This window comes from Triticum urartu, chromosome 2A (assembly GCF_056163025.1).
Source record: "Triticum urartu cultivar PI428250 chromosome 2A, HENAU_Tu73, whole genome shotgun sequence".
Taxonomy (NCBI): domain Eukaryota; kingdom Viridiplantae; phylum Streptophyta; class Magnoliopsida; order Poales; family Poaceae; genus Triticum; species Triticum urartu.
Genome location: NC_141874.1, coordinates 705,460,304 through 705,478,188, shown reverse-complemented (window position 1 = coordinate 705,478,188; position 17,885 = coordinate 705,460,304). Strand labels below are relative to the sequence as shown.

Sequence of the window (17,885 nt, the reverse complement as noted above, 5' to 3'; positions counted from 1 at the left end):
TATTTGTAAAAGGTACTCCTCCGTCCCATAATATAAGAACGTTTTTCAAGCTATGCTAGCTTGAAAAAGGAGTAATTCATATTTATCTTAAGGTTACTAACATACTAGCTTCGTGTGAACTCTATTTTTCCTCTTCATTATCATATAGGCCAAGATGTCCTCAACATGCTACATCTGGAATGCCTACGAAGAGATTTACCATCTGAAGACTCAGTCACCTGGTTTTATTTTAAAAGAAGTTGTGTGTGTGAGGGAGCGAGCAATAAATTTGTGCATGATCGTAAAATTGGTGAGATGAATACCATGATTGTAGTTAGTTGGTTGTAACTAACATCCTACACTGTTTTAATGATGATCAATAGATTGTTGTGTTCATCAGAAGATAAAACGTGTCAGGAATGGTATGTTGTCGATAATTTTTCGGTTCATTGAAGCACGAGCGACGGAGCGAGGTGGGACTCGGAAGGGAGGAAGCAAACTATCACTTGGAGTATCTACAATTGGACCCCCATTACTTCGTCCTCATTTCTTTGGATGGAAAATCCGGACAGGAGAGAAGGAAAAAGTCCACCCGATCAACGGCGGAGCCAGGAAATACACACAAGGGGGGCCGAACATTGACCACAACTCCAAAATTTAATAAGGTATACGGAATTTATAAGAATATATAGAAATTCATACTGAGATAGCAAAATATGTAAGTATATAACCAACCAAGTGTTCATAACATAGGCATATCTCTATACATCAATAGGTTGGAAGCAAAATATACAATTAGACGTTGATGAACTAACAGTTATCACTCGAAGTCCACGCGATGGTCCGTTGTATTGAATTCATCAATAATTGCATCAGTTGAGAATCCTACTGCAATCTCTTTCTCGATGTAGATCAACAAGCAATCTCTTAAAAACATGTCTTCCATTTTATTTCGGAGTCTTGTTTTAACAACTTTCATTGCCGAAAATGCATGTTCTGTTGTTGCGGTTGAGACAGGCAAAGTGAGAACAAGTCGAATTAACCTGCAAATAAAATCAATTAACACTTGATGTAATGGTCAAAGCAAATAATACAAGAGCGGAAATATTGTATGACCTGTCAATCAAATAATAATCCACTGATTTTCCTGTTTTTGCAAGTTGTTGACAAAGATCTCCTACACTTGACAGATTCTGAAACCTTGGATTTGTAGGTACATCAAGCTCATAATGTTGTAGTTGACATCTCAAATTGTTTCTTTCCTGTTCTGAAAAGTCAGCGGGGTAGTATTTTGAGGCGAGAGAACATACATCATCAATGTTCAATGAACTAAATGAGTCCTTGGGATTCAAAGAATTGCAGAGGATGAGAATCTCTGTTGCTTGTTCGCTGAACCTGCAGTTTAGTTCATGTAGTTGTTGGTCAGCTGCAACTGTAAAAATATCATACCGATAGTGATGCTCGACTGTACTGAGATCATCTGCATGAGACCGAATGAAATCAACATAGTTGTCAGTCATATTTGGAGCAGTAATTCCATGTTTCTGGCAAAACAAATTCACATCACTAATCAACTTAGCCCAGCCATCATCTCTTAGCTGCTGTACCAGTTTCTTTGTAGTGGAAACATCATCCATGGCATTCAAAATATCTTGGGATTTCTGCTGTAGTTTCTTGCATAACATATCTGTTATTCCCATCAACTCTTTCATGACATGCAGAATAAATACGAAGTCAAATGACATCATCAACCTAACAGCACCAGCAGCCTTAGCTCGTGCAGAAGGTGAAGAACCTGACCCACTAGTAGTAGCAATATTTTTTAGTACCAAAAATGTAGGACCGTAAAGCTTCAAGAGGCTACAAACCGAACCATAGTGAGAACTCCATCTAGTGTCACAAGGCCGCCGCAAAGTTCTGGCCTGGTTTGCTCCACTTCCTGTTTCAAGCTCACTGAGCTCAATGAGATGCTCCATTGCAGCCACTTGATTAGCATGCAGCTCATCATTTCTCTTGCTAGAAGACACAACAGTATTGACAACAAGAGCAAGATGATCAAAAAAATTATGGACTTCGGTTACTTCTTTAGATGCACCAACAAGAGCTAATTGCAATCGATGAGCAAAACAATGAACATAGTATGCGTATGGACACTCTTCCATAAACTTGGCATGTAGACCGTTCCACTCCCCATGCATGTTGCTAGCACCATCATATCCTTGTCCCCGAATATTTTGAATATCCAAATCATGTTGGGACAAAACAAAATCTATTTCTTCTTTTAAAGTTGCTGAAGATGTATCTTTAACATGAACAAGATCAAAAAGACGTTCTCGATTGAAACCTTGTTTATCAACAAAATGGAGAACAATGGCCATTTGCTCTCTTTTAGATTCATCTCTTGATTCATCAATAAGCAGGCAAAACTTGGCATCGCCAATTTCATTGCGGATTGAACTTTGCACATCACAAGCCATAATATGCATGATTTCTTTTTGAATTGTTGGTGAAGTATACTTTGCATTTCCTGGAGCATTGCCTAGTACAACAGCACCAACCTCCTCATCATAAGAAGCTATCAGTTTTACCATTTCAAGAAAATTACCTTGATTCTTTGAGCCCACACTTTCATCATGTCCTCGGAAAGGGCAGGCTTGAAATGCTAGCCACCGCAATGTATCAATTGTTGCCCTAAGCCTCAGCCTGTTTGCTCTTATATCTTCTGGTGTTTGTCTCTCCATTAGCTGTTCAATATGGCATTGTTGATTCTTCAAATTGTCATAACATTTGGCCGCATAGTTGTGAGCAGAGTTACAACTATTTTCCATATGAGTTAAGAAAGCACAATTCTTTCCGTTGTTAACCTTTCTCCAATTCTTGAACCCTTTCACAGTGAACACATCTGATCCAACTTTCCCAAGTGGCTTCTTAGAAAACAGAAAACATGGAAAGCAAAAGACTGCATTTTCTGTAGGTGAGTATTCTAACCAAGGAAATGCCTTGAACCAATGATATTGAAACCTGCGTGGGTGGCTTTCTGGACCAGTAGGAGGGTATATTTCCTTTTTAAAGTGATATGCTCCACACTTCACATACGCTTTTCTTGCTTTCTCTTGGTCATTGACAGGAAGATCCCAAAGTTGGCAACGCAGCCCTGGGTCTCTTTCCACTACCAGAACACCACTACCATCATTGACCCTATTAATTCTAAGTGGAGCCTCTTCTTCTTCCTCCTCCTCAACAGGTTGCTCCTCCTCCCCTCCATCATCTTCTTTTTCTTCTTCCTCCTCCTCTCCCCCTCCCCCTCCCTCTGCTTCTTCCAAATCAGGACAAGCAACATCCGAAACCAATGCCTCATCAAGTCTAATTTTCTTCTTATAGAAAGAATCCATAGTCTTCATTTTATTTTTAGCCATGAGTATCCTACAGAGATTAATCACGGTTCTAATAAAAAACCAGATCCACAAATAGATAATACAAATAAGAAGAACAAAGTGACAGCTCTGTGACCTTTTACCTGGATGAGTGCTTCCTGATGTGCTCCAAACGCAGAAAGAGAGAATTAAGGAGCGGTTCTTGGGGAATTTCCTCCTCTTTCCGCCTTGGTCTTGGAAGAACAGAGAAGGAGAGACAGCGAGACGCTTCAGGAATGAGAAAGAAAAGAATGGGATGGCTCGTGTGTGTGGCTGGGAGTGAGAACAAAAGTCAACAAAGCAAGGCACTTTCAATGGGATCTTCTGTGCACAATACTAGCACTCTATTTTGTCAAAATGCACTTTTGGAGAGAGGCATACAGCAGACCACATGGTTCTCTACATAAATAAGCATAGGTATTAAAAAAAATCCTGCATGTTGGGGGGAGCCGTGGCCCCTGCTGGTCCCCCCTAGCTCCGCCGTTGCACCCGATTGGACCCCCTACTTCATCCTCATATGTTTTGGTTGTTTGTGAAAACTCAAACTCAGTTTGTATATGGGAAAGAAATGTGGATGTCCATGCAGTTTGCTACATTGAATGCAGCCCACCCTGGACAACTTTAGTTCTTTCTTTTCTCTCTCTTTCCTCATCCTAACCAATCATATGCATGTGAATGACAACTCCGCGTGGATGGACAAAAGCAGACACTTTTGGAAACTGCACGATGTGTCAGTGGACATATAGGGGTGGGTCATATTGGTCCAGTCTAATTGTAGATGCTCTTATCCCCTTAGCAGGTGAGGTTAAGAGAGAGAAAACCATGACTTTCAAACGATACGTGCGTTGCACGTGCACGCTTACTAGTGCATGTAAAGGTATCAAGTAACAAAATTGTACTGTGTTTGGATGTGTGTGTAATCAGACCACATAACTGGATGAGTTCTATAGATTGTATGTACAGAACGAACTCACCACATGATCTTGGCAAATGTGAATAAACAAGGACTTGGTGGCGAACGATGGCAATAAACAGATCATGGAAAAGGATCTTGGCGGCTTGTAAGGATTGTAGAGGAGTCTAGGCAGAGGGACAAGAGGGGGTCGTCCTCGGGTCTGTCAACGTCAAGGGAGATGTGCGCACCGGGCTGGAAAACTTCACGGTGAGGCGATGCATGCAATGCAATGCAAGAGGCCGTGTGAGAGGTAGGTGTGGGCATCGATCGACCTACACATGCAGTGCGGTTGACTTGAAGCTTGAAAGGGATGGGCAGAGTATGTTAGGTTATCTAGGGTTCGAGGATGAGGAACGAGGATTAGAAGGGTCAAATGGTGCCCAGCCGAGCAAGTGTTACGCATACTGTTTCAAAGAAACGATGGTCAGCTCAAGGGCATTTTCTGCTCTTCACCGCTGACCTGACCATGCCATTTTTTGCGTTCCCGGAGCAAGGAGTTGGTGAGGAGAGGGATGGATCAAGTCGGGGGTCGGGACGCCACGTTCAGACATCAGCAGACACCGACCGGTAAACGCGTTCGAGTGGTTACCAGCTGCATGAGGAAAGCTAGAATTAATCGACTACGTATCCGGTGGATAAGGTGACACGGGTGATGGGGGAAGCTGGAGTGGGTATATAAGTATTCCCGAAATTCGACCAGGAAATTCGATAGCGACGACGACGTATCCTTGGTCGGGGGTCACTTGGTCAGGCTTGTTTGAAGAAACCAGAACCAGCTCGTGCAAAGTCAGCACTAAACCAACTAGCTAACCAATTAACCAATTAATTTGTTACATTATCAGGAGTTGGAGGTTGACGGAAGAACGTAAATAATTCACGCAGCCCAGGCGCCGTATACATGAGACGGAGAAACGTGAATCTTAGGAGGTGTTTGGTACTCTCGTTATAAAGAAATATATAAGAGCATTTAGATGGCTGAGTGCAACCAAAGGTAACAGGACTAGTAATGGAATCAAGCGGCGGTGGGAGTGGGACACGGTGTAACAGGTGCATCTACTCTTTTGTTTGTTTCATGCATGTAAAGGTACCAAGTGACTGGGTGAGTTCTGTAGATTGTATGCACAGAACAGACTCACCACATGATCTTGTCAAATGCGAATAAACAAGGACTTGTCGACCAACGATAGCAATAACAGATCATGGAAAGGGATCTTGCGGGTTTGTGCGGATAGAAGAGGAGTCTAGGCTGATGGACAAGAGGGGGTCGTCCTCGGGTCCGTCGGTGTGAGGGGGCTCCTCGCCGAGATGCAGGCCAACGAGCGAGCTCCGGCGGCTGGCGTGGTGGCGCTGACCAGCGGCTTCGACGAGGCAGAGGAGATCGTGTGAAGGCGAACAAGATTGGGGCAACGTGACGGGGGACTCTGTACGAGGAGGATAGGATCGTGGGGAGGCGGAGAGGACGGTAACGCAACATGATTACGGTGGGGGACGGGCGGTATCGAGCAAAAGTGTACATAATGTTACGGTGGAGTCAATTACGACGCAGCGTTACCAAAATGCACATAATGTTTTGGGATACTGCTGTAATTGGATGATGGACGAAAATCCCCGAACAAAACACCTTCAATTTCTTCTTTCCTGAAATCTTAAAAGCGCACGCGCGCTTGTTGCAGAGAACGAGCGGCCGCTTTATCACTCGCATGCATACATGCATGTATTGTCTGCTAGTGCATGTGACTACTAGCATTAAATGCGACCAGACTTGTCACATGTGACGAAAAACAGATCCACGTCTATTTATTTTGGGTTTTTCAAAATTTTAAAAAGTCATATCTTTCAAACCATGCGTCGGAATTTAGATCCATCTTCACTGTTGGATTTCTCGTGACGAAATTTTTTCGATGCGAACTTTCGTGCTATATGGTGCAACTAGTCTACTGTCCCGACCAACTACCTAGTAGTCGTTGTGCAACCCTTCTCCCTACTCGTGGATGCGTAGTTTTTCACTGTTGGCACACCCAACCCCCACCTCCCCTGCAAGGGATATGTGCAACTTAGTCTATTGTTCAAGCCAACTGCCTATTAGTCAATGTGCAACTCCCTACGCTCTCTATTTGTGGACCTGTATTTTCAGTTGGCGGGGCCAACAAACAGAGTTGCACATAGTCTGCTAGGTAGTTGGCCAGGGGCAATATACGTAGTTGCACATCTCACAGGCAGGGACGGTTGAATGGTAAAAAGTTGCATATAAACAGAGTACTAAAGTTGCAAAACTCACTAGGGGGTGGTTTGGGCTGTGTGCTAGCAGGAAAACTACACATCCATAGGGTACGAGAGAAAGTTGCAAATCGCAGTTAGACAGTTGGCCGTAGCAGTATACGAAGTTGCACATCCACTGTTAGGTTGTTGGCCGATGCAGCAAATAGTGAAGCACATCCACGGGCAGGGAAAAGTTGCAGATCAACTACTATGCAGTTGGCCTGGGTAACAGACGAAGTTGCACATCTCATTGGAAGGAGTTAGTTTTGCACCATCATTGAAATCTACATGTTTACGGTATTGAAGAAAAGTTGCACATCCCTGTCAGGTAGTTGCACACCGACGGCTAGGCAGTTGCACAAAACAAGAAGAAAATCGCACAATTTTTTTTCCGTCAAAACATAGCCATGCGGGATCTAGTTTCGAAGAGCACGCCACGAGGGTTTCAAAAGTGAAAACGAATCTTAATTTCGATGCGCGGTTTGAAAGTTATGATTTTTTTAAAAATTGAAAACACAAATTAAATACGTTCACATCTGTTCACATGAATGTTTTACAATTATTTATCCTCTTCAAATATGTCCACACATGTTTACTTTTTTTAATATGAGTCAGGAAGACAAAAACTTACCTTTTTCGGCTGGCCACCATGGAATGCTAGTGGGCAGCCGGCCGCCGGCTAGACGCGTCCTTCTTCTTTTTATCTGGACTTCCTTAATTTCAATATCACTGGTTTGCTTTGTCTGATATGATCTCACAACATATGCAGTTAGCACATCTTTGGATCACGTTTCCGATCGCTGTCACAGACCGGGGATTTGAACAAGTCATGTTCCAATCAGGACTGTCTTTCCCCAACAAGACCTGGCCTAGAAATAAGGCCTAGGCCAGGTGTTAACTTAATGACGCTCTCATAAACAGAAAAAAAAAGTGAAAGAACAATGTGCAAAGTACATGGTGCTGAAGGATCAACTTATAAGACATCAAACAAAACAAGCAATCTAAAAAATATACACAAGAAGCGACGCCTGAAAGTCATAGTCCTCAGCCACCAAGCAAAACACCAACACTGGGAGTGAAGGTAGGCGATGAACATTTATCGAGCAATGCACTAGAGGGAGATCATGCCATTGTCTTGCATAATATGGTCAGACCAAGTTGAAATTAATCCCGCCTCCACCGTCGAAAAGGGCCCACCCTGCCCTCTCACCCTACTTTGAAGGGCGCCGCACCGCCGGTCGGTAGAGTCGCTCACCCCTGAGCTCGAACGGTAGCAACCAACGGCCAGTCAGGAACAAAACACCAACACAACCACTACTAGAAAAAGGGCTATAGATGGGATTGACACTAATGGCGCACCTGACAAGCGGTGCGCCATTAGTATATATTAATGGCGCACCACCTTCTGATACGCCATTAGAGTTGAAACTACTAATGGCGCACCTGGCACAGGGTGCGCCATTAGTATCAAATTTTTTTTTGAACTAGTGCGCCTGTCCAAACATACTGATGGCGCATCCAGACAAAGTGCGCCATTACTAGTTGTAACTAGTAATGGCGCACGTGTCGGAAAGTACGCCACTAATGTTGTTTTTTTTATTATATTTTTTATTCCCTTTTTTTGCAAAACTACTAATGGCGCACTGTTCCACCGTGCGCCATTACTAGTTCAAACTAGTAATGGCGCACTGTGGGACAGTGCACCATTAGTAATTTTTTTTTTGCAAAACTACTAATGGCGCACCACCAGAAGATGCGCCATTAGTAACCTGGATTACTAGTGGCGCATTTGGAGTCAGTGCGCCATTAGTAAGTGGGCAGCAACAAGATATTTTGGGGAGCCTCTCCTACCCACACTCACTTTCTCCCCACTTCATTCTCTCCACCTCCTCCTTGTCTCGGGTGCCTCCTCTTTTTCACCTCATTTTCACCATAGATTCATTCAATTTAAGTGGTTAAATTACCTTGTTTTGATAGGTAAGTAATGGGGGAAGCTATATTTGTTGGAAATATGCCCTAGAGGCAATAATAAATTGATTATTATTATATTTCCTTGTTCATGATAATCGTTTATTATCCATGCTAGAATTGTATTGATAAGAAACTCAGATACATGTGTGGATACATAGACAACACCATGTCCCTAGTAAGCCTCTAGTTGACTAGCTCGTTGATCAATAGATGGTTACGGTTTCCTGACCATGGACATTGGATGTCGTTGATAACGGGATCACACCATTAGGAGAATGATGTGATGGACAAGACCCAATCCTAAGCATAGCACTAGATCGTGTAGTTCGTATGCTAAAGCTTTTCTAATGTCAAGTATCATTTCCTTAGACCATGAGATTGTGCAACTCCCGGATACCGTAGTAATACTTTGGGTGTGCCAAACGTCACAACGCAACTGGGTGGCTATAAAGGTACACTACAGGTATCTCCGAAAGTGTCTGTTGGGTTGGCACGAATCGAGACTGGGATTTGTCACTCTGTGTAAAACGGAGAGGTATCTCTGGGCCCACTCGGTAGGACATCATCATAATGTGCACAATGTGACCAAAGAGTTGATCACGGGATGATGTGTTGCGGAACGAGTAAAGAGACTTGCCGGTAACGAGATTGAACAAGGTATCGGGATACCGACGATCGAATCTCGGGCAAGTATCGTACCGCTAGACAAAGGGAATTGTATACGGGATTGATTAAGTCCTTGACATCGTGGTTCATCCGATAATATCATCGTGGAACATGTGGGAGCCAACATGGGTATCCAGATCCCGCTGTTGGTTATTGACCGGAGAACGTCTCGGTCATGTCTGCATGGTTCCCGAACTCGTAGGGTCTACACACTTAAGGTTCGATGACGCTAGGGTTATACATTTTGATGTGTGCAGTCCAATGAGTGCTGAGGCGTGTAGTGGATATCGTTATGTTCTTACTTCACAGATGATTTGAGTAGATGTTGAGTATATTTACTTGATGAATCACGAGTCTGAATTATTGAAAGGTTCAAGTAATTTCAGGGTGAAGTTGAAAGATCGTCGTGACAAGAGGATAAAAGATCTATGATATGATCATAGAGATGAATATCTGAATTACGAGTTGGCCACAGAATTAAGACATTGTGGAAATTGTTTCACAACTAATACAGCCTGGAACACCATAGTGTGATGGTGTGTCCGAACATCATAACTGCACCCTATTGGATATGATGCATACCATGATGTCTCTTATCGAATTACCACGATAGTTTATGGGTTAGGCATTAGAGACAACCACATTCACTTTAAATAGGGCACCACGTAATTCCGATGATATGACACCGTATGAACTATGGTTTAGAGAAACCTAAGCTGTCATTTCTTAAAAGTTTGGGGCTGCGACGCTTATGTGAAAAAGTTTCAGGCTGATAAGCTCGAACCCAAAGCGGATAAATGCATCTTCATAGGACACCCAAAACAGTTGGGTATACCTCCTGTCTCAGATCCGAAAGCAATAAGGGATTGTTTCTAGAATCGGGTCCTTTCTCGAGGAAAAGTTTCTCTCGAAAGAATTGAGTGGGAGGATGGTGGAGACTCGATGAGGTTATTGAACCGTCACTTCAACTAGTGTATAGCAGGGCACAAAGAGTTGTTCCTGTGGCACCTACACCAATTGAAGTGGAAGCTTATGATATTGATCATGAGACTTCGGATCAAGTCACTCCCAAACCTCGTAGGATGACAAGGATGCGTACTACTTCAGAATGGTACGTAATCCTGTCTTGGAAGTCATGTTGCTAGACAACAATGAACCTACGAGCTATGGAGAAGCGGTGGTGGGCCCGGATTCCGATGAATGGCTCGAGGCCATAAAATCCGAGAGAGGATCCATGTATGAAAACAAAGTGTAGACTTTGGCAGAACGGCTCGATGGTCGTAAGGCTGTTGAGTACAGATGGATTTTAAAAGGAAGACGGACAATGATGGTAAGTATCACCATTAAGAAAGCTCGACTTGTCATTAAGATGTTTTCCGACAAGTTCAAGGAGTTGACTACGATGAGACTTTCTCACTCGTAGCGATGCTAAGAGTCTGTTGGAATTATGTTAGCGATTACTGCATTATTTATGAAATCTTGCAGATAGGATGTCAAAACATTGTTTCCTCGACGATTTTCTTGAGGAAAGGTTGTATGTGATACAACCGGAAGGTTTTGTCAATCCTGAAATATGCTAATAAGTATGCAAAGCTCCAGCTAAGGACTGGAGTAAGCATCTCGGAGTTGGAATGTATGCTTTGATGAGATGATCAAAGATTTTGGTGTATACAAAGTTTATGAGAAACTTGTATTTCCAAAGAAGTGAGTGGGAGCACTATAGAATTTCTGATGAGTATATGTTGTTGACATATTGTTGATCAGAAATGACGTAGAATTTCTGGAAAGCATATAGGGTTATTTGGAAAGTGTTTTTTCAATGGAAAGCCTGGATTAAGCTATTTGAACATTGAGCATCAAGATCTATAAGGATAGATCAAAACGCTTAATGGTACTTTCAAATGAGCACATTCCTTGACATGATCTTGAAGGTGTTCAAGATGGATTAGTCAAAGAAGGAGTTCTTGCCTGAGTTGTAAGGTATGAAGTTAAGACTTAAAGCTCGACCACGGCAGAATAGAGAGAAAGGACGAAGGTCGTCCCCTATGCTTAAGACATAGGCTCTACAGTATGCTATGCTGTGTACCTCACCTGAAGTGTGCCTTGTAACTAGTGGACTAAGGAATTTGCTCGATTATGGAGGTGGTAAAAGAATTCGTTGTAAAGGATTACGCCGATGCAAACTTTGACACTAATCCAGATTATTCTGAGTAGTAAACTAGATTTGTATAGTAGAACAGTTATTTAGAATAGCTCCAAATAGAGCATGGTAGCTGCATCTAGGAGATGACATAGAGATTTGTAAAGCACACACGGATCTGAAAGGTTCAGACCCGTTGACTATAACCTCTCTCACAAGCATAACATGATCAAACCCATAACTCATCGAGTGTTAATCACATGGTAAATGTGAACTAGATTATTGACTCTAGTAAACTCTTTGGGTGTTAGTCACATGGGGATGTGACCTTGAGTGTTAATCACATATCGATGTGAACTAGATTATTGACTCTAGTGCAAGTGGGAGACTGTTGGAAATATGCCCTAGAGGCAATAATAAATTGATTATTATTATATTTCCTTGTTCATGATAATCGTTTATTATCCATGCTAGAATTGTATTGATAGGAAACTCAGATACATGTGTGGATACATAGACAACACCATGTCCCTAGTAAGCCTCTAGTTGACTAGCTCGTTGATCAATAGATGGTTACGGTTTCCTGACCATGGACATTGGATGTCGTTGATAACGGGATCACATCATTAGGAGAATGATGTGATGGACAAGACCCAATCCTAAGCATAGCACTAGATCGTGTAGTTCGTATGCTAAAGCTTTTCTAATGTCAAGTATCATTTCCTTAGACCATGAGATTGTGCAACTCCCGGATACCATAGAAATACTTTGGGTGTGCCAAACGTCACAACGTAACTGGGTGGCTATAAAGGTACACTACAGGTATCTCCGAAAGTGTCTGTTGGGTTGGCACGAATCGAGACTGGGATTTGTCACTCCGTGTAAAACGGAGAGGTATCTCTGGGCCCACTCGGTAGGACATCATCATAATGTGCACAATGTGACCAAGGAGTTGATCACGGGATGATGTGTTGCGGAACGAGTAAAGAGACTTGCCGGTAACGAGATTGAACAAGGTATCGGATACCGACGATCGAATCTCGGGCAAGTATCGTACCGCTAGACAAAGGGAATTGTATACGGGATTGATTAAGTCCTTGACATCGTGGTTCATCCGATGAGATCATCGTGGAACATGTGGGAGCCAACATGGGTATCCAGATCCCGCTGTTGGTTATTGACCGGAGAACGTCTCGGTCATGTCTGCATGGTTCCCGAACTCGTAGGGTCTACACACTTAGGGTTCGATGACGCTAGGGTTATATAGGAAGTTTGTATGTGGTTACCGAATGTTGTTCGGAGTCCCGTATGAGATCCCGGACGTCACGAGGAGTTCCGAAATGGTCCGGAGGTAAATATTTATATATGGGAAGTCCTGTTTTGGTCACCGGAAAAGTTTCGGGTTTTATCGGTAACGTACCGGGACCATCGGGAGGGTCCCGGGGGTCCACCAAGTGGGGCCACAAGCCTCGGAGGGCTACATGGGCCAAGTGTGGGAGGGGACCAGCCCCAGGTGGGCTGGTGCGCCCCCCACAAGGGCCCAAGGCGCCTCCAAGAGGGAGGGGGCAAACCCTAGGGCAGATGGGCCCTAAGGCCCACCCCAGGTGCGCCTCTCCCTTCTCCCCTTGTGGCCGCCACCCATAGATGGGTTTGGGGCTGCCGCACCCCTTGGGGTGGAAACCCTAAAGGGGGCGCACCCCCTCCTTCTCCCCTATATATACTTGAGGGTTTTGGGGCTGCCAACGTACGAGTTTGATCTCTCCCTGGCGCAGCCCTTCCTCTCTCCTCTTCGTCTCTTGCGGTGCTTGGCGACGCCCTGCTGGAGTACCACGCTCCTCCACCACCACCACGCCGTTGTGCTGCTGCTGGATGGAGTCTTCCTCAACCTCTCCCTCTCTCCTTGCTGGATCAAGGCATGGGAGACGTCGTCAGGCTGTACGTGTGTTGAACGCGGAGGTGCCGTCCATTCGGCACTAGGATCATCGGTGATTTGAATCACGATGAGTAAGACTCCATCAACCCCGTTCTCTTGAACGCTTCCGCTTAGCGATCTACAAGGGTATTTAGATGCACTCTCCTTCCCCTCGTTGCTGGTCTCTCCATAGATAGATCTTGGTGACACGTAGGAAAATTTTGAATTTATGCTACGTTCCCCAACAATATTTATGTTGTTCTCCCTACAACAATGTGCACATGCACTTTTTATGGCCTAGCTAGATCTATGTATGTTCGTGGTGTTGCATATGTTTGTGGTGTTGCATATGTGTTTGTGTTTGGAGGTGTACCGGTATTTGAAATGCGATAGTTGCCAATATTTTGCCGGAATGTTGATTCATTTCCGTTTCGGCAAGAATTTTGGCATTAAGCATTCTTTTTGGTCCTATTTTTAGGGAAAGTCATGCCAAATTTTTTCTTGGTTCTAAAATATCGTTTTGCTCTACCCCGCAGGCGACCATGGTCCGCATGATGACCGAAGGCATCGTGAATAGGTTTTTGAGGTCCGCGAAGGCCGAGATGCTTCAAAAGAACGAGACGGAGATAAGATGTCCGTGTCGAAGATGCAAGCTGAAGAGCCTTATTGCGGACCCGGAATCCGGGCAGGTGCGGGACCACCTGCTCTTGCGTGGTTTCATGGATGGCTATCGGTGGCAAGGTGATGAAGATGACTACGAAGTCGTCCATGGGGGCCGGGCAAGAAATGAGGAAGGGAAGCAAGACAACCACCGCGGCTCGGGCGGGCGAGAAGACGAAGAATCCCCAGGAGATGATCACGATGGTGATGCTGTACACAGTCATCATGTAGAAGATGCAGGACATGATGATGAGGAAGATGCCGGAGCAGACGACGGGCATGATCATGAAGATGATGATGCCGGCGGAGCAGACGACGCTGGACCATCGATGGGCTGGGTGCAGGACCCTCATATTCAAGAGCTGCTTCTCAAGCAGACGGATAACGCAAGAGCTGCCGCCCGAGAGAAAGCCAAGATGGATCAACTTGAGTTAGACGCGGTCACTCCATTGTATGAAGGATGTAGGCCCGAGGATAACCGCCTGAAAGTAACGCTCATGGCTCTGGAGATGAAGGTAAAACACAAAATGACCGACGCATGCTTCGACGACAACATGTCATTCTGGCACGAACGACTTCCCAAGGGGAACAGGTGCCCGACCAGTTTGGAGGAGGCGAAGAAAATCGTGTGTCCTCTGGATTTACCGCACGTGAAATACCATGTGTGCATGAACAATTGCATCATTTATCGGGACGAGCACGCGGAGTCTACCATATGTCCGGTGTGCGGCGTCACTCGATACAAGAAGAGGAAGAAAGCTCCTCGAAAAGTGGTGTGGTACTTTCCGATCACTCCTCGTCTGCAGCGGTATTTCGCGGACCCTAAGGTAGCAAAGCTCCTGCGTTGGCACACGGATAGGGAGGAGAAGAAGCGAGAAGATGACGCAAATGATCCGGAGATAGATAAAAAAGACAAGATGCTGAGTCACCCTAAGGATGCGAGCCAGTGGCAAGCGTTGAACTTCGAAGACCCAGAATTTGGGAATGATCCAAGGAACATCGTGCTGGGCGCGAGCACCGATGGAGTCAATCCGTTTGGCAGCCAAAGAAGCACACATAGCACCTGGCCTGTGTTTGTGTGGATGTACAACCTTCCCCCCTGGTTGTGCATGAAGAGGAAGTACATTCACATGAGTATGCTAATTGAAGGACCGAAACAACCAGGGAACGACATCAATCTGTATCTGGGGCTGCTAAAAGAGGAGCTTGACACGGTGTGGAAAACGCCAGCCAATACGTGGGACGCCGCAGAGAAAGAATATTTCCCTATGAGAGCCGCGCTGCTCACGACGGTGCACGACTATCTCGGTTACGGATATGTCGCGGGGCAGGTGGTCCACGGATTTTCTGGATGCGTCAGGTGCATGGATGACACAACGTATCGCCAGCTAGATAGAGATCCCGGGTCTTCGAAAACCGTGTTCATGGGACATCGAAGGTGGCTTCGCGATGATGACCCATGGAGAAAACGCAAGGATCTGTTCGATGGTGAAACCGAACCCCGAGGACGCCCGCGTACGAGGAGCGGCGAGGAAATAGACGAGCTGTTGAAAAATTGGAAAGACTGCCCACTGCCGGGAAAGAAGCAAAAGGCGCCAGAGCCGGGAAAGAAGCGAAAGGCGCCAGAGCCGCTATTGAAGGTATGGAAAACGAGGTCTGTTTTCTGGGACTTGCCGTACTGGAAGATCCACTGTGTGGCTCACAGCCTTGATGCCATGCATATCACGAAGAACGTGTGCGAGAGTCTGCTTGGTACCCTGCTCAACATGCCAGAGAGGACCAAAGATGGGCCAAAAGTAAGGGCAGACTTGAAATCAATGGGCATCAGGAAGGAGTTTCACGCTAATGATGATGATGATGATGATGATGATGATGATGATGAGGCGAAGCAGGACACGGAAAGTCGTCGCAAAGGCAAGAAGGCCAAGAAGACCGGAAATGACTACCCTCCCGCATGCTTCACTCTAAGTCAGGAGGAGATCGAGCAGTTTTTCACCTGCCTCGTAGGAGTAAAACTTCCTTACGGTTACGCGGGGAAGATAAGCAGATACCTAGACCCAGCGAAGCAGAAGTTCAGCGGGATGAAGTCTCACGACTGTCACGTGCTGATGACGCAGATACTTCCAGTTGCAATCCGTGGGATCATGGACGCGCACGTCCGTGAAACCCTATTTGGCCTATGCAACTTTTTCGACGTCATCTCTCGGAAGTCTGTGGGCGTGAGGCAACTCAGAAGGCTACAGGAAGAGATCGTGGTGATACTATGCGAGCTTGAGATGTACTTCCCGCCCGCATTCTTCGACGTTATGGTGCATCTGCTGGTCCATATCGTGGACGATATCATCCAACTCGGGCCGACATTCCTGCACAGCATGATGCCGTTCGAAAGGATGAATGGTGTCATCAAAGGATACGTTCGCAACATGTCACGTCCAGAGGGAAGCATAGCCAGGGGCTTTCTGACCGAAGAGTGCATCTCCTACTGCACGAATTATCTAGGCATCGAGAACCCCGTTGATCTGCCCGTCAACAGGCACCTCGGTAGGCTCGCTGGATGGGGTCACCGTGAGGGTCGTCGCGAAATGCATGTCGACTTCGAGGGTCGACTCGCCGACTTTGAAAGAGCAAACCTAGTCGCGCTACAACACATAGACGTGGTCGATCCTTGGGTGGTAGAGCACAAAACCTTTATTAAGAAGACGTACAATGACTGAGGCCAACAGAGGACGGACGGAGATATACTCAAAGAGCACAACTCATGTTTCATGCGTTGGTTCAAGCAGAAGCTTCTGTCGTACCCTTTACATGAGGATTCTTCCGCGGAAGAACAACTCATATTCGCCTTGTCACAGGGCGCCGAGCACAACCTGATGACCTATGAGGCGTACGATATCAACGGCTACACATTCTACACCGAGGCCAAGGACATGAAGAGCGATGGTTATCAGAACTCCGGGGTAACGATGGAATCCTACACCGGTAACGACAAGGACAGATACTACGGAAGGATCGAGGAGATCTGGGAGCTGAGCTACGCTGGAGAGAAGGTCCCGATGTTCCGTGTCAGATGGGCCAAGAGCGTCCTAAAAGAAGACCGGTATTTCACCACCATGGTTATACCCGAAGCCAAATCCAAGACCGCGGGCGCAAACGTCACCGCGAAAAATGAGCCATGGGTACTGGCTTCCCAAGTGGACCAATGCTTCTTCATTACCGACCCCTCAAAGCCCAGTCGTGTTGTCGTGATGAGAGGCAAAAGGAAGATCATCGGAATGGATGGAGTAGCCAATGAGCAAGACTTCGACAAGTACGGCGACCCGAGGATCGAACATGACGACGATGATGAAGTAGCAGCATACACCACAAGAAGAAGCAGGACCACCCTACCTAAAGGACGTCCGTTCCACAGAAGAACTCCATTTGCGAAAAAGAAGGGCAAGAAGATTGTGAACAGATAGCTAGCTAAGATCGATTGTATCTAAATCGTAGCCTTCATTTCTCGATTGTATTTCATGGGCACTTTTTGAACTATCATGAATATTTTTAAATTTCATGGACACTCGATCTCGATCCCCCTCCATCTTGATCGCTATCCCACCTCGCCAGATCCGGTCCCCCTCGCCGCCGAGCACCCCCCGGTCCACCGGCCGCCGCCGCCGACCCCCCGCACCCTCGATTCCCCTACTCAACCGCCGCCGCCGACCCCCCGCACCCCTCCCCTACTCAACCGCCGCCGCCGACCCCCCGCACCCCGCGCACCCTCCCCCGCTCCACCGGCATTACTGTTTGATGATATTTTTTAAAAAATTATTACTGTCTTATAAAAAAATATTATTGTTATGATTTAAACAAGTTTGAACATATTTAAACAAAAATAAGTAGAAATCAAAAAAAATACTAATGGCGCACCACGGTGAGGTGCGCCATTAG

The 17,885-nt window shown here is 45.6% G+C and overlaps 1 protein-coding gene across 1 annotated transcript; it reads right to left on the bottom strand.

Moving 5' to 3' along the window:
- Positions 1–686: 686 nt before the first annotated feature.
- Positions 687–3,609, bottom strand: LOC125534214 (uncharacterized). Its single transcript, XM_048697493.2, has 3 exons — positions 3,497–3,609; positions 1,096–3,402; positions 687–1,022 (listed from the first exon to the last, which is right to left on the bottom strand). Exons 2-3 carry the CDS (start codon positions 3,393–3,395, stop codon positions 800–802), a joined length of 2,523 nt encoding a protein of 840 aa, XP_048553450.2. The 5' UTR covers positions 3,396–3,402; positions 3,497–3,609; the 3' UTR covers positions 687–799.
- Between the last annotated feature and the right edge of the window lie 14,276 nt (positions 3,610–17,885).

What these genes read in the sequence shown, in the direction of transcription:
- LOC125534214 (XM_048697493.2), bottom strand. Translation starts at nt 3,395, where the DNA reads ATGGCTAAAAATAAAATGAAGACTATGGATTCTTTCTATAAGAAGAAA. An exon ending in GATTATTATTTGATTGACAG is followed by an intron (nt 1,023 to 1,095) that starts GTCATACAATAT and finishes TTTTATTTGCAG; the next exon opens with GTTAATTCGACTTGTTCTCA.